The sequence below is a fragment of the Mustela lutreola genome, chromosome 1 (assembly GCF_030435805.1).
Source record: "Mustela lutreola isolate mMusLut2 chromosome 1, mMusLut2.pri, whole genome shotgun sequence".
NCBI classification, from domain to species: Eukaryota; Metazoa; Chordata; class Mammalia; order Carnivora; family Mustelidae; genus Mustela; species Mustela lutreola.
In genome coordinates, this window is record NC_081290.1 from 28,422,842 (window position 1) to 28,436,694 (window position 13,853).

The 13,853-nt window shown below is 37.7% G+C and overlaps 1 protein-coding gene across 5 annotated transcripts in view; it reads right to left on the reverse strand.

Moving 5' to 3' along the window:
• Nucleotides 1-13,853, reverse strand: part of ATP10D (ATPase phospholipid transporting 10D (putative)) — a 105,290-nt gene that overhangs the window by 55,365 nt on the left and 36,072 nt on the right. For 4 of the 5 annotated variants that reach the window (XM_059162079.1, XM_059162069.1, XM_059162088.1 and 1 more), the window contains 3 exons: nucleotides 10,842-11,046; nucleotides 8,652-8,737; nucleotides 147-253 (listed from right to left, as the gene is read on the reverse strand). In XM_059162079.1, coding sequence (XP_059018062.1) covers nucleotides 147-253; nucleotides 8,652-8,737; nucleotides 10,842-11,046 — 398 coding nt within the window. The other variant, XM_059162104.1, reaches the window with a different exon arrangement.

Below are 13,853 nucleotides of genomic sequence, written 5' to 3' on the forward strand. Positions count from 1 at the left end.
AGAAAAACAGAGACCAAGGATTAAGCTGATTTATCAAGACAAAATTTCCTTTCTGCTTTTGTAGACTGCGTTCTGAATAAACGGGAAATGTTAACTTGAAGAAAAACACAGAGGAGACAACCGTGAAAATGAGGAGTGTCACTAACCTGCATAAACTACAATGCCCGCCACGGCCTCTGTGTTTCTAATGGTGCATCCTCTAAGTAGTAAATTTTCTTTACTGAGACCCACGCGTTCTTTGTTGGAATGTTCTCTATAAGAGAGCACAGAGATTCATTTTTATATAGTAAAACTGGGGGGGAAATAAATAGCAAACATGGGGATGCAAAAATAAAAATCATGGATTTTGAGGTTTTTTGACTGGAAGTATTCCGTCGAGCAGTTCACAAGAAAGGTTTCAAATCTCTGGGCCATTTGTTTTTGTTATTTTGCTTTGGCTCAGAGAAAGATGCAAAAAGTTTCAATTACCATTGTTTTCCATTATTCACCGATTATCAACTTTTACAAAAACTCAGAAATATTCCAAATAAGTAACTGTTACTCAAGTACAAACTGTATTTCAGGTAACTTAGTAACAGACAAGGATAAAGTTCTTGATACGATTAGGAAATTACCATTTTCGACCTGGATGGAATCAAGGATTGTTCTAGGCCATGGTAACCTGTGCTGCTAAAATCATTAGGTGACAGACTGATGAGGAGTTTTATAATAAAAGGATAAGATAGAGAACACCAATCTTAACAGAACTACCAATGCAACAAGGGACATCACAGGCCTCCAGATAGTATGGAACAGTCTCCAAAGGGTCCTAATCAAGCCTCTGTAACAGAAAATCAACCTAGAGACTATGGCATCAAGAGATCTGTGAAGACTTTGAAATTGTATGTAATATTTCCTGCGTGCGTGTATATGTGTATATCTACGTCTACCTCTGTAGAAACAGAAACTATTTCTTGCATCAGATTTGAAAGTGTCCCTGGAACCCTCTGACACTGTTGGTGGGAATGCAAATTGGTGCAGCCACTTTGGAGAACATTGTGGAGATTCCTTAAGAAATTAAAAATAGAGCTTCCCTATGACCCTGCAATTGCACTCCTGGGTATTTACCCCAAAGATACAGATGTAGTGAAAAGAAGGGCCATCTATACCCCAATGTTTAAAGCAGCAATGGCCACAGTTGCCAAACTGGAAAGAGACAAGATGCCCTTCAACGGATGAATGGATGAAGAGGATATAGTTCATATATACAATGGAGTGTTATGCCTCCACCAGAAAGGACAAATACCCAACTTTTGTATCAACATGGATGGGACTGGAGTAGATTATGCTAAGTGAAATAAGTCAAGCAGAGAGAGCCAATTACATATGGTTTCGCTTATTTGTGGAGCATAAGGAATAACACAGCGGACATTAGAAGAAGGACAGGAGAAGGGAGTTGGGGAAAATCAGAGGGGAAGATGAACCATGAGAGACTGTGGACTCTGAGAAACAAACTGAGGGTTTTGGAGGGGAGGGAGGTGGGAAGTTGGGTGAACCTAATGGTGGGTATTAAGGAGGGCACGTATTGCATGGAGCAGTGGGTGTGGTGCATAAACAATGAATAGACACCAAAAAAATAAAATTAAATTTAAAAAAAAGAAAAAGAAAAAGGAAAAAAAGAAACTGCTCCTAGACAGTTTACAGGAAGTCAGAGGGCCGGAAAACAAGGTTCACCACCACCACAAGGATGCAGTCTGCAAAATCTAAGTGCAGTAAACCGCAGGCGAAATGACCTGGCTTATTCAACAAATGGACGGCAAGGGGGCACAGAGAGAAGCAGGGAGGACTCAACTCAGGAAGAAGGCAAGCGGCTCAGTCTAGAAAGGGATACATTCTACAGGCTAACTGGCCTAATTTCTTGGGAGGAAAAATTTAGAGACGTGTCAACCGTTAAATGAAATGGGCAGACCTTGTTCGGATCCTGGTTAGGATATCTAACAAAAAATTTTGATATCTAGAATATCAACAAAAAAATTTTTGAGATAACTGGAAAAGTCTGAACAAAAACTAAGTATTAAATGATAACAAGAAATTATTCTTTATGTAGTTAGGTGTGATAATAATGTTATGGTTCTGGTCCTTTACTGCTATGTATTCATAGTGAAGTATTTACAATGAAATGCAAAGAGGGAAGAAATAGGAAGATAATTAAAACAAAGTTGGCAAAATTATGAAATAGTTAAAACTGGGTGAGAGCCTTTGGGTGTTCATTATATTTTTTCTTCCAGTTTCTGCATGCTTGAAATTTTCTGCAATAAACAATTTAAAAATTATCAAAGTAATTAGTTGATTAAGTTATAATAGTGGCAAAAATTGAAAAATAACTGGAATTTTTCTTAAATAAGCAAAAAGTAATGTATTTCACCTATTTTGAAAATGCCCTCTTAATTTCAGCATTAAAATTAGACTGTTTTCTAAGCAATATATTCAGTCATTAAGTTGTTTCTTTTTTCTTACATATAGGAAAATTGTTATCTGGAATTGCAAGGAAAAAAAAATAACTCTTCAAAGAAGGTTTCATACCACAAACAACAAAGAAAATTGATTTGTCCCTTCACTCCTGTAATTTGTAAACATCTTCTTTAAGAGATGTTTACATTCTTTCGTGTATGTGGTTTTATGTACAGACAACCATAGAGTCACAGTGAAGGTCAGTAGTATCCTTGGGCTTAATTTAATTCTACTTCCTGGTTTTACAGATGAAGAATTTAAGTCCCAACATTCACATTTCATGTAGTATTCCCAGACAAGGACCACACAATCCTCATCAATCTAGGATTCACTATCCCCAGAAACTTTGAACCTATTTAACATACACAAGCATTTCCAAAGTTTCTCGGTAAGATTTTAGATTCCCCCCCCGCCCCAGGATCTTTATTTTTCACCATTACAGCACTCTAGGTTACTGTCATTAGATCAAAGCCTAACTCCCATCCTAGCTGTGTCTGCCTGGCATTAAACAGGTTCTGCCCTTGATAGGTATATATTTGGCACTAATGATGTGGGACCTTTGGACTCTATATGAAGCACGGACTGTCCACACAGAGCTCTCATCCATTGAAGAAGCTAGGTTACATCTGCCACATGCCCAGCACTCCCACTCAGATGCTGGGGACAGACAACCACACACAGTCTTGGTTCCTTGTGGTCTAAGGGGAGGCGATTGATAAAGAAATATGTACGTGTGGGGCGCCTGGGTGGCTCAGTGGATTAAGCCACTGCCTTCAGCTCAGGTCATGATCTCAGGGTCCTGGGATCGAGCCCCGCATCAGGATCTCTGCTCAGCAGGGAGCCTGCTTCCCCTTCTCTCTCTGCCTGCCTCTCCGCCTACTTGTGATCTCTCTGTCAAATAAATAAATAAAATCTTAAAAAAAAAGGGGGGGGAGCGAGGCTTAAAAAAAAAAGAAATATGTAAGTGTAATACAATTATTATAGATATTATTACGACAGAAATCTGATATTCAGTATAACTGTGGGCACAAATAGGGAGAATGTCAGTTCTGCCTGGAAGTAAGACTAGAAGAGTCACCATATGAAAGCGAGCATCTCAATTTTGGTTGATTTTAGAAAACAGACCACAGAGCAGGTAAGGGATAAGAAGCTAGTCTGGTAGATAAAAATAATTCCACATAAAATCATTGTATCTACCTGGGCTGACTCATTCAATGCTTCCCTGCACGTTGCAGAAGCCAGCTCTTAATTGAGGTGTTAACAGAGCAGACCCAGGGAAGTCCAATCACTGAGGGAGGGAGAGGAAACAGGGAGCCATCTTTTGGATGTAGATTCCAAGAGGAGGGCAAGTCCAGTGGTCAGACCATGCTAATCAGAAAGTAAAGCACCACACCTGAAATAGACCCATATCAGAGAAGCCCACCGGGAATGTAAAAAACAAAGAGCAGGCAAACACGGCATTAGGGAATCTGGAGTCAAGTGATAACTGGAGAGTCAGGAGGTTACTGGGGCCCTAGAACTAGGTAAAGGGCTCTGTGGCAAGACTGAGTACCCACAACAGCAAATGATGTTCCAATGTGTCTTGTAAGAAAAAAATCATGTCCGACGTGGATGAAGAAAGAAGCTGACAAGGTAGACCAGGACTCCAGTTTCAGAAATTTGGTTAAGACGCTCACTCACTCATCTGCTTCCCATCACTATAAATTAGCTTTTATTTTTAAGAAATTATATAAATCAAATCACATAGTATATATTCTTTTCCACCTGGCTTCTTTCACAGATGAGCGTGATATTCTGAGATGTACCCATGCTGTTGCATGTATCACCAGTGAATTCCTTTTTGCTGAGTAGTATTACATGGTATGGATATCCAATCCGTTTATCCATGCACCTGCTGATGGGCATTTGGGTTGTTTCCAGTTCTGGACTCTCACAAATAAAGCTGCTATGAATATTTGTGTGCAGGTTTTTGTATGAAGAAATGTTTTATTTTCTCTTAGCTAACTCCCTAGAAGTGGAACGGCCAGATCGAACAGTGGGCACATGTTTAACTTTTTAAGAAACTTCTAAATTGTTTTTTAAAGTGTACTTTATATGGTCCCACAAGTGGTATATGGGTGTTCTAGATCCTCTACACACTCACCAGTGCTTCTACACTTGGGTCTTTTTATTTCCATTTTTTTTTTTTAAGATTTTATTTATTCATTTGACAGAGAGAGATCACAAGTAAGCAGAGAGATCACAAGTAAGCAGAGAGGCAGGCAGAGAGAGAGGAAGGGAAGCAGGCTCCCTGCTGAGCAGAGAGCCCCATGTGGGACTTGATCCCAGGACCCTGAGATCATGACCTGAGTTGAAGGCAGCGGCTTAACCCACTGAGCCACCCAGGCGCCCCTACACTTGGGTCTTTTTAACTGTAGCAGTTGTAGTCTTGTGGTTTTAACATGTATCTTTTCACATAGCTATTTGTCATCTACATAGCTTTTCTAGTGAAGTGTCTGTTCAAACTTTTTTTAACCATTTAAAAGACTGTAGTGTTTGTTTTCTTATTACTTAGTTTTGAGATGTCTTTACATATTCTGAACACAAGTCTTACATCTGATGCATGCGTTACGAATATTCTCCTCTTAACAGTGTCATTGAAGAGAAAGAAGTTGTAATTTTGATGAAGTTCTTCTTCCTTTTTTTTTTTTTTTTTAGATTTTATTTATTTATTTGACAGAGAGAAATCACAAGTAGATGGAGAGGCAGGCAGAGAGAGAGAGAGAGGGAAGCAGGCTCCCTGCTGAGCAGAGAGCCCGATGCGATGCGGGACTCAATCCCAGGACCTGAGCCGAAGGCAGTGGCTTAACCCACTGAGCCACCCAGGCGCCCCGATGAAGTTCTTTTTTGTATTTTTTGTCCTTTTCTGTATTGCGGTTTGGGTCTTGTATCCAAAAAATCTTTGCCTAATCTAAGGTTTCAAAGATATCCCTTATGTCTCTTCTTTGTGTAAGCAGGGTTACATTTAACCACAGGCTCCATTTTTGGTTAAGTTTTTTTACAAGGTTGAGAGGTAGGGCTTGAAGTTTATTTGTTATAATGTGAACATCCAATTGTTACAGCATCATTTGTTGAAAACAGTAATCTTTCTTTACTAAATTGCTTGTGTACATTTGTCAAAGGCACATTAATGGATAACAAAAACCAGTTGCCTGTAAATGTGTGGATCAATTTCTAGACTCTATACTCTTCCAATGTCTTCTGATCTCCTGGTCTGTCTTTATGCCAAAACAACACTAACTTGATGACTGTACCTTTATAAGAAGCCTTGAAATCAGGTGGTGTTAGCCCTCCCACTCTGTTCTTTTCAAAGTTGTTTTACGTTAACATAGGTCCTTTGCATCCCCATATAAATTTTCAGAATAAACTTGATTTCTTTAATTTTTACTTCTATTTTTTATGTGATGTTAGTCACCATATAGCACTTCATTAGTTTCTGAAGTAGTGCTCCATGATTCATTGTTTACATACAACACCCAGGGCTCCTTGCAATCCGTCCCCTCCTTAATACCCATCTCTGGGCTAAACCATCCCCCCCACCTTTCTCCCCTCTGAAACCCCCAGTTTGTTTCCCAGTGTCCACAGTCCCTCATGATTCATCTTCTCCTCTGGTTCCCCGCCCCCTTCATTTTTCCCTTCCTAATGTCCTCCATGCTATTCCATATGTTCCACACAAAAGTGAAACTATATAATTGGCTTTCTCTGCTTGTCTTATTTCATCTTGCATAATCCCCTCCAGTTCCATCCATGTCCATGCAAATGATAGGTATTCGTCCTTTCTGATGGCTGAGTAATATTCCATTGTATATATGACCCACATCTTCTTTAACCATTCATCTGTTGAAGGGCATCTTGGCTCCTTCCACGGTTTGCCTATTGTGGACATTGCTGCTAAGAACATTAGGGGGCATGTGCCCCTTTTCATTACATCTGTATCCTTGGGGTAAATACCCAGTAGTGCAATTGCTGGGTCATAGGGCAGCTCATTTTTATCTTTTTGAGGAACCTCGATACTGTTTTCCAAAGTGGCTGCACCAACTTGCATTCCCACCAACAACAGGGTTCCCCTTTCTCTACGTCCTCTCCAACATTTGTTGTTTCCTGCCTTGTTAATTTTTGCCATTGTAGCTGGTATAAGGTGGTATCTTAATGTGGTTTTGATTTGAATTTCCCTGATGTTGAACACTTTTTCATGTGTCTGTTAGCCATTTGTATGCTTCCTTTGGAGAAGTGTCTGTTCATGTCTTTTGCCCTTCTTTTAAAAAAAAAAAGACCAAAATACACAACAACGACAACAAAAAACACCCCCAAACCATGTTGGGATTTTGATTGGGATTACACTAAATCTACAGATCAATTTAGAGACAAACTGACACCCTAAGAATATTGAGTGTTTCAACCCATTAACAACATACATCTTTCCAACTATTTAGGTCTTTAATTTCTCCCAGCAATGTTCCATGGTTTTGAGGGTGCAGGTCTTTCACATCTTTTGTCAGAATTATCCTCGGGTATTTCATTTTTCCTGATGCTATTATAAGTTGTATTTTGAAAAATTTCAATATATGGTTGCTTATTGCTAATATTTAGAAATACAATTGATTTCTATATGTTGATGTTTCCTACAACACTGTTAAATTCACTTACTTTTTTTTAACATTTTATTTATTTATTTGATAGAGATCACAAGCAGGCAGAGAGGCAGACAGAGAGAGGGGGTAGGGGAAGCAGGCTCCCTGCTCAGAAGAGAGTCCGATGTGGGGCTAGATCCCAAGACCCTGGGATCATGACCTGAGTGGAAGGCAGAGGCTTTAACCCACTTAGCCACCCAGGCACCCCTAAATTCACTTATTAAATTCTTACACATTTTATCAGATTTTCCACAAAGAACATAAAACCATCTATAAATAAAATGCAGTTTTATTTCTTTCTTATTTGATAGCTTTTATTGCCTTTCCTTGCCTGACTGCACCAGCTAGAACCAGCTGTGCAATCTTGAATAAAAGTGGTAAGAGTAAATATCCATGTCTTCCTCCTGATCTAAGGGGAAAAACATTTAAAAGCCTTTAGTCTTGCACCATTAAGAATGACTCTAACTGTAGGTTCTTCATAGATGCCTTTATCAGATTGAGAAAGTTCCTTTCTATTTCCAGTTTGCAAGAATGGAAGTTAGATTTTGTCAAATGCTTTGTCTACATCCATGAGATGATCAGAAAAGTGGTCTTTCTTTTTCAATTTGTTAATTATGGTTTATTAATATGGTAGATTACATCACTTGATATTCTAGTATTAAATCAACCCTGCATTTTTGGAATAAGTCCCACTGGGTAACAATGTGTTATCCTTTTGACATTATGGGGTTCGATTTGCTATAATTTTGTGCAGAATTTCTACATCTATGTTCATGCAGAATACTGGTCTTTCTTTAAATGTCTTTGTCTGCTTTGGAATCAGGGTAACTCTGGTGTTGGAAATTTTCTCTTAAGATCACCACTATGAAGCAGGTCTAATTGTTTCCTCTTAAATTCTTTCCTCTCAGGAAACTGAAGCTTGAAAAGAGTAAATAACTTGGTTCAAGGCATAAAGCACTTAAGTAGCCAAAGCTATGCTGAAATTAGGTAAGACCTCAAATTCTAGCATACAAGGGACATACATGCCACGAGATGTCTTCAAAATGAACACTGTTATGACTTCCCATACTTTTTCTTACCCATGTTCCAAATCCTTGGCTAACTTTTGCCAACCAGAAATATCCACCTGGTACTCTAATTCTGCAGGAGGACACTATCCTGTCACCTAGATTGCCAGTTCTTTCCAGACACCTCCTTCCAAACACCATGTCTTGGGCTTACTACAGAGATTGTGGAAAACATTCTCACACTACTAACAGAGACTTTTTACAATTTTTTTAAGAACAAGATTTTCTTATTGTTTTTAAATCACACATAAGTAAATATTTAACTAAACGATTAAGATAAAGCTAAATTAATAGATGGCTAAACACATGGCCTTTGGTGATTTAACTTGGATATACAGACACAAGAATTTTACTGAGTTAATTAAATATAATTGCAATACACAATTTCACTCACACCAAGGAGGGTAAGTCATGTATCACTCACAGATAGCCTCGGAATCTGTTCAGGTCATTATTTGGACTTTCACATTCTATCTTACTGGAGAATTTCTCTGGATCAACTTCAGAGTCCTAAAAAAAAAGATAAGTAACTATTTATACATGTAAAATCACAACACATGAAGAAGTCAATGTCAAAAAGATGACAATTTTATGTATACCACTTCATTTGCATTAATCATATATGTGTACATTCTGAGCACATATACATTTAATCCCTGAAATTTTTATTTAAAAATTTAAAAATAAGCTGGACATCAGCATCTTACAAAATTGATTTTTAAGTGTTTAATCCTCCCACCAGCTCTTTAAGATAAAACCAATTCATTCTTGCCACAAAATTTATGTCATCAATTACCCAAATGAATAAAATGAAGAAAAGTACAGGCATAATCACAAATGACTGAGTAGGACTGGGCCGGTCCCAGAACATTCGTAGGCATCTACTGGTAATAAGAAGGTCCAAATCATACACTGGAATCCACGCAGGACTCTGCAAAGGAGACCTTCTACTCCTATAGCAAACACTCTCTTACACAGAAAGCACTGAAAAGCTGAAGATACTCTGTTGTTATTCTTTAATCATGCAGGAAGTGTCTGAGATTAAGCATATAAATGAACATTCTGAGCACATAAATATTTAATCCCAGCATACTTTATTCAAAAATTTAAAAATAATCTGGACAGCAGCATCTTACAAAATTCTCTAATGGACTGAATGAGAATTTAAGAATGCTTGATAAAACCAGTGAGCAAATAAGCAAAGTGTGCTTCTAGAACACAGGCATGGATTCACGAAGAATAAGCCATGGGAACTTTATCTCATTTCCTTGTTTTTCTATGAAATGTTTGCCTAATAAAAGAAATACTACTGATACAGCTTGTAATGTATTAACATACCACAGCAAATGTATGAAAAATCTGAGTTATATAATCATATGATTTGATTTGTTAATCAGTTTTTGAGTTCTTCTGATGTACTAGAATCTCAACTATGTACTTTAAATATATTAATTTCTTCTTTAAACCCCCATGAGGTAGGTGTTATAGTTAGGTCTAATTAACAGATAAAGACAGAGAGGCACAAAGAAGAACAATAATTTGCTATAGGTTTCCACACAAGGCAGTGTTTAGAAACAGGACTGCAAACCAGGTCATGGGATTCCAGAGCACTGACCCTGAACTGAACCCAGCTGACTCTAACTGAACCCAAAGAGTGATGATTAATCAACAGACGTCACCCTCAAAGCTGGTACTTACACAATTTGAGAATCTCAAATTGTGTAAGATTTTTACCAATGTTTTAGTTACATAAATGCTCACAAAAGTGACAATGACAAGCTGAGAGGCATATCAATCACAAGATCTAAATTAAATCCAGACACAGAGACATGGCCCACTGTTCCTTCAGAGTATGAAATTTACTGAAGATCAGGGCATTTATGCAGCTAAAACACTTTTTAGTTTACTAGACGAAGGAAACCTGACTTAACAGTTGAGTTTTAAAAAGATCATTAAATTTTAAAATAATACTGCATTTCAAGTGTTTCCAGAGAAAGCGAAAGGAAACTGGCATGTAAGCAGTATCCACGCATGACATTTTTACGTATATTACTTCATTTACCTCTCACAGCAAAGCTATGAGGCAGACACATTATTTCTATTTTAAGATAAGCTGATAAATTGAATAAGTGATTTGCCCAAGGTCACAAAGTCATTAAACAGCAGAGCAGGAATTCATTCAAACTCATGTTAACATAACTTTCAAATTCTTATTTCCCTCATCACAGCAGGATTTAGAAAGGTCTAGAAGCTCTGTGGCACGAGAAGCTACACGAATCTCAAAAGGTCCAGGTATAGTTGCAATTACAGATTTTAGGAACAGAAGGTGGTTATTTCCACTGCAAAATAATTCTCCAAATTGCAGAATAATTCCGTTTCCTTTAATTTAGTTCCAAAATATATAGGATTGCCAGACTAAAATATGTGAACTTCAAAGTCATTCTATTCTATTATCTATAAAACACTTCCACAGATAGCTGGAAATGGATTAAGTCCTCTGGGATTCTATTTTGTAATTGTAAACATGAATTTAAAAATTTCCTTATATGTACCTGGGAAAATCTTCTGAAAAGAAAAATGTTAATAAGTCACCAGCTGAGAACACATTATTTACCTGCTCTGCATATCCCCGAACCACCTGCCTCTGTTTTAAATTGCTCTCTCCATCAAGCCCAGAAGTCTCAATGTGACAGATTCCATCTGGATCAGTAGAAAAAAGTAAGACCATGTCTGCAGGAATAACCTCATTACAGGAAAGGCGAATAAAGTCCCCAACAGCAACATCCTTCCAGCATTGGTCGACATATTTTTTCTCTTTCCTGACATCGGGGGAAACAAAAGCGTAAAGAGGATATGAAGATAGAAACATACGTAATCTTATTTTTTAAGTTGTGTGTGTAATTTAAAGCATGGTTAAAGAATTAGGGTGAATTTTAATCTACTAAATGTTAAAAGGGAAGGCAGAGAAAACCTAAATTCCAGAATTTGCTTCACCTGAAAATTTAGTTATTGAGCTCATGAAACCTATTTCTCAGCTCTTCTGTCCCAGGAGATTTTGAATTATTATGCCGTTTGAGTGTAACTGGAATAAAATGAACATCTGCTGGGTTAATTCACATAGATCTCAATCCCTGGGCGCTCATTCTTGTTGCAGGTATCAAGGATCCGGAAATGCACCAGAAACATGCACTCTCAGAGCGCTTCCTGTCTGACTGGTAGAAGGAATTAAACAAAACACCAAAGAAGTAAAATAACAAAATGAATAAAATACTCGACATTTTAAAAATCATTATACTACCGTGAACACCTCTAATTATCACTTAATAGAACTACTGGTAAAACAGTCCTGAGTCTGCCACAGCTGGTCGCTAGAAAGAAGGATGGAAAACATTAACCCTTTTCAAAAGTGTAGTTTGCCCCCATATATATTCAATTTTAAAGGAAAGATACATCATTCGAGGTTGTCTTGCTTTAAATACCCTGTTCTATGTTAAAGTTTTTGCCATACTTCTCATGCCTTTTCATACTAACCTGCCTGAACTGTGCTTCAGAAAGCATTTCCTTAGAGTAGAACAAGGAAATCTGTATCACGGAATATCCTCTAGACGAGTTAAACAGCATTTCATATACAATGTCACCAACCAATATCAGGAAGGCTGTACCATTCCCCTACTGCCTACCAAATAACCATAAAGAACTGGTATTTGTGACAAAAATACACTTATTTCAAAAGTAAAGATTTAGTTCCAATTATATTTGTGGAGCTAAATATTCAAACTCATTGTCAAAGATGCCTGGGAGATAGCTATATTTTAAATTATGCATCAGAATAAATAGAAATGCCACCTTAGGCCAACACTTGTATACTTTCTGCTCTATAGAATTGTATCAGTTATTTCAAGAAATATCTAGCTTCAGGGGCTACTGAAGAAATACATTTTCAGGGCTTATTTTCCCCAAATATCTAATACACCAGATTGAATCCAACTAAAGGAAATCCTTGATTACCCAAAGAGTTGGTTAGTTCATGGAGAAAGGTAAAATCAATGATTTTGTCCTTATCATTCTTTTTTCTAGAGTTTGTACAGACCAGTTCACTCTTCATGGAAGAAAGTAAGAGAGAACATCCAAAAACACAAGTATGGGTCATATTTCAAAGGTTCAGTTCTAATGAGTAGTGATTCAGTTCTATGAGTAGTGATTTCATTCCATAGAAAATGGGGAGTCACAAGGTTCACCTGAAGAAGAAGGATGTGATACTACTTCTATTTACTAACTCCTGTAACAGAATAATGAGTGGACTTTGGGTGTCCAGCTAGTTTGATGTAGGAATGGCCAAAACCAATGTAAAATTATTTAAATAATTCAGGAGAAGGAGGAGGATGGTCAGAATTGAGGAGGTAGCAGCAGGGATAAACAGAAGAGTAATTCAAGACATATTTGGATTTTTTGACTTCCTATATGTTTTAGGACTTACTACACCACATTTTATGACTGGACTACATGCAAAGGTGTTATCAAGCATGACTCTACAGTTTCTAACTTATATGATGGGATGACGAATGGTGCCTTTCACTACATCTCAAATTTTCGAAGCAACTGATGCGTGAGAAGGCAGATAATAAACAGAGATTGGAAAGCTTTTATCTGAAGCAAGATGTGAAACCGAGGATGTGCAGGAATTTGAGGGTTCTGATCTTATGCTCATGGGTCCAGACAGAAATGTGGGCAGGTGACACCAGGTAAGGACATGAGATTCCTTACAGAAGGAGACTTTAAGGTAATAAAGGAGTGGAAGAGCACCCAAGAGAAAGTAATACTAGAGAAATCTAGGGAGAAAGAAACTTTAAATAGGGAGTAATCATAGTGAAGTTGTAAAGGGGCCAAGCCTATGGCATTCTGTGATTAGGATGTCTGTTGACTATGGAAAAGGCTGATAGAGTGAAATTGTTGCTGGAAGTGTGAAAAAGGAAGTGAGACCTCCATGAATCAGAGAGTGAACAGAAGTTGAAGAAATAGAATATTTCATGTTTCTCTATGAAAGGAAGTTAGGGTAAAGGTAGTCACTGCAATGAAAGGTAAGACAAAGGATAAAGGATGAGATTAGCTGGAAAGGAGTCCATGGAACAGGCAAGGTAGAAGACAGAGCACTGAGTGGGGGATGCTGGTGGAGGCTATGACGAAATAAGAAATGAGATTAACAAGAGAGGAAAGGACTCCTATTGCAATAAAGGGAGTAGTTGCCTCTTCCTCGGAGGTCAGAAGAAAGTTGAAAGGTGAAAATGTGAACGATGCAGAGTAACATAATTCATGCTTCATGGCCTCTACTTTTTCTATGAGGAAAGCTACAAGGAAAATTTGCCAAGAATTTGTAAAGATAGTAGGAGAAGCCAGACTTGACTCTTAGGGTTAGGAATTTTATTTTTCTTTCAAGCATAAGAAGTACAATTCCTCTCAAGGACAAGTTTATTTATTCTACATTGGAACCAAATTTAAATGACGTCAATTTCATAATTAATTTCATTTTTCCCTATTTGGAGTCTACACCAGGATTTCAAAAAACTACCTAATTTGCTCAACAGCTAGCTACTCCAGGTCAATAAACATTACAGACCTTAATTTATGC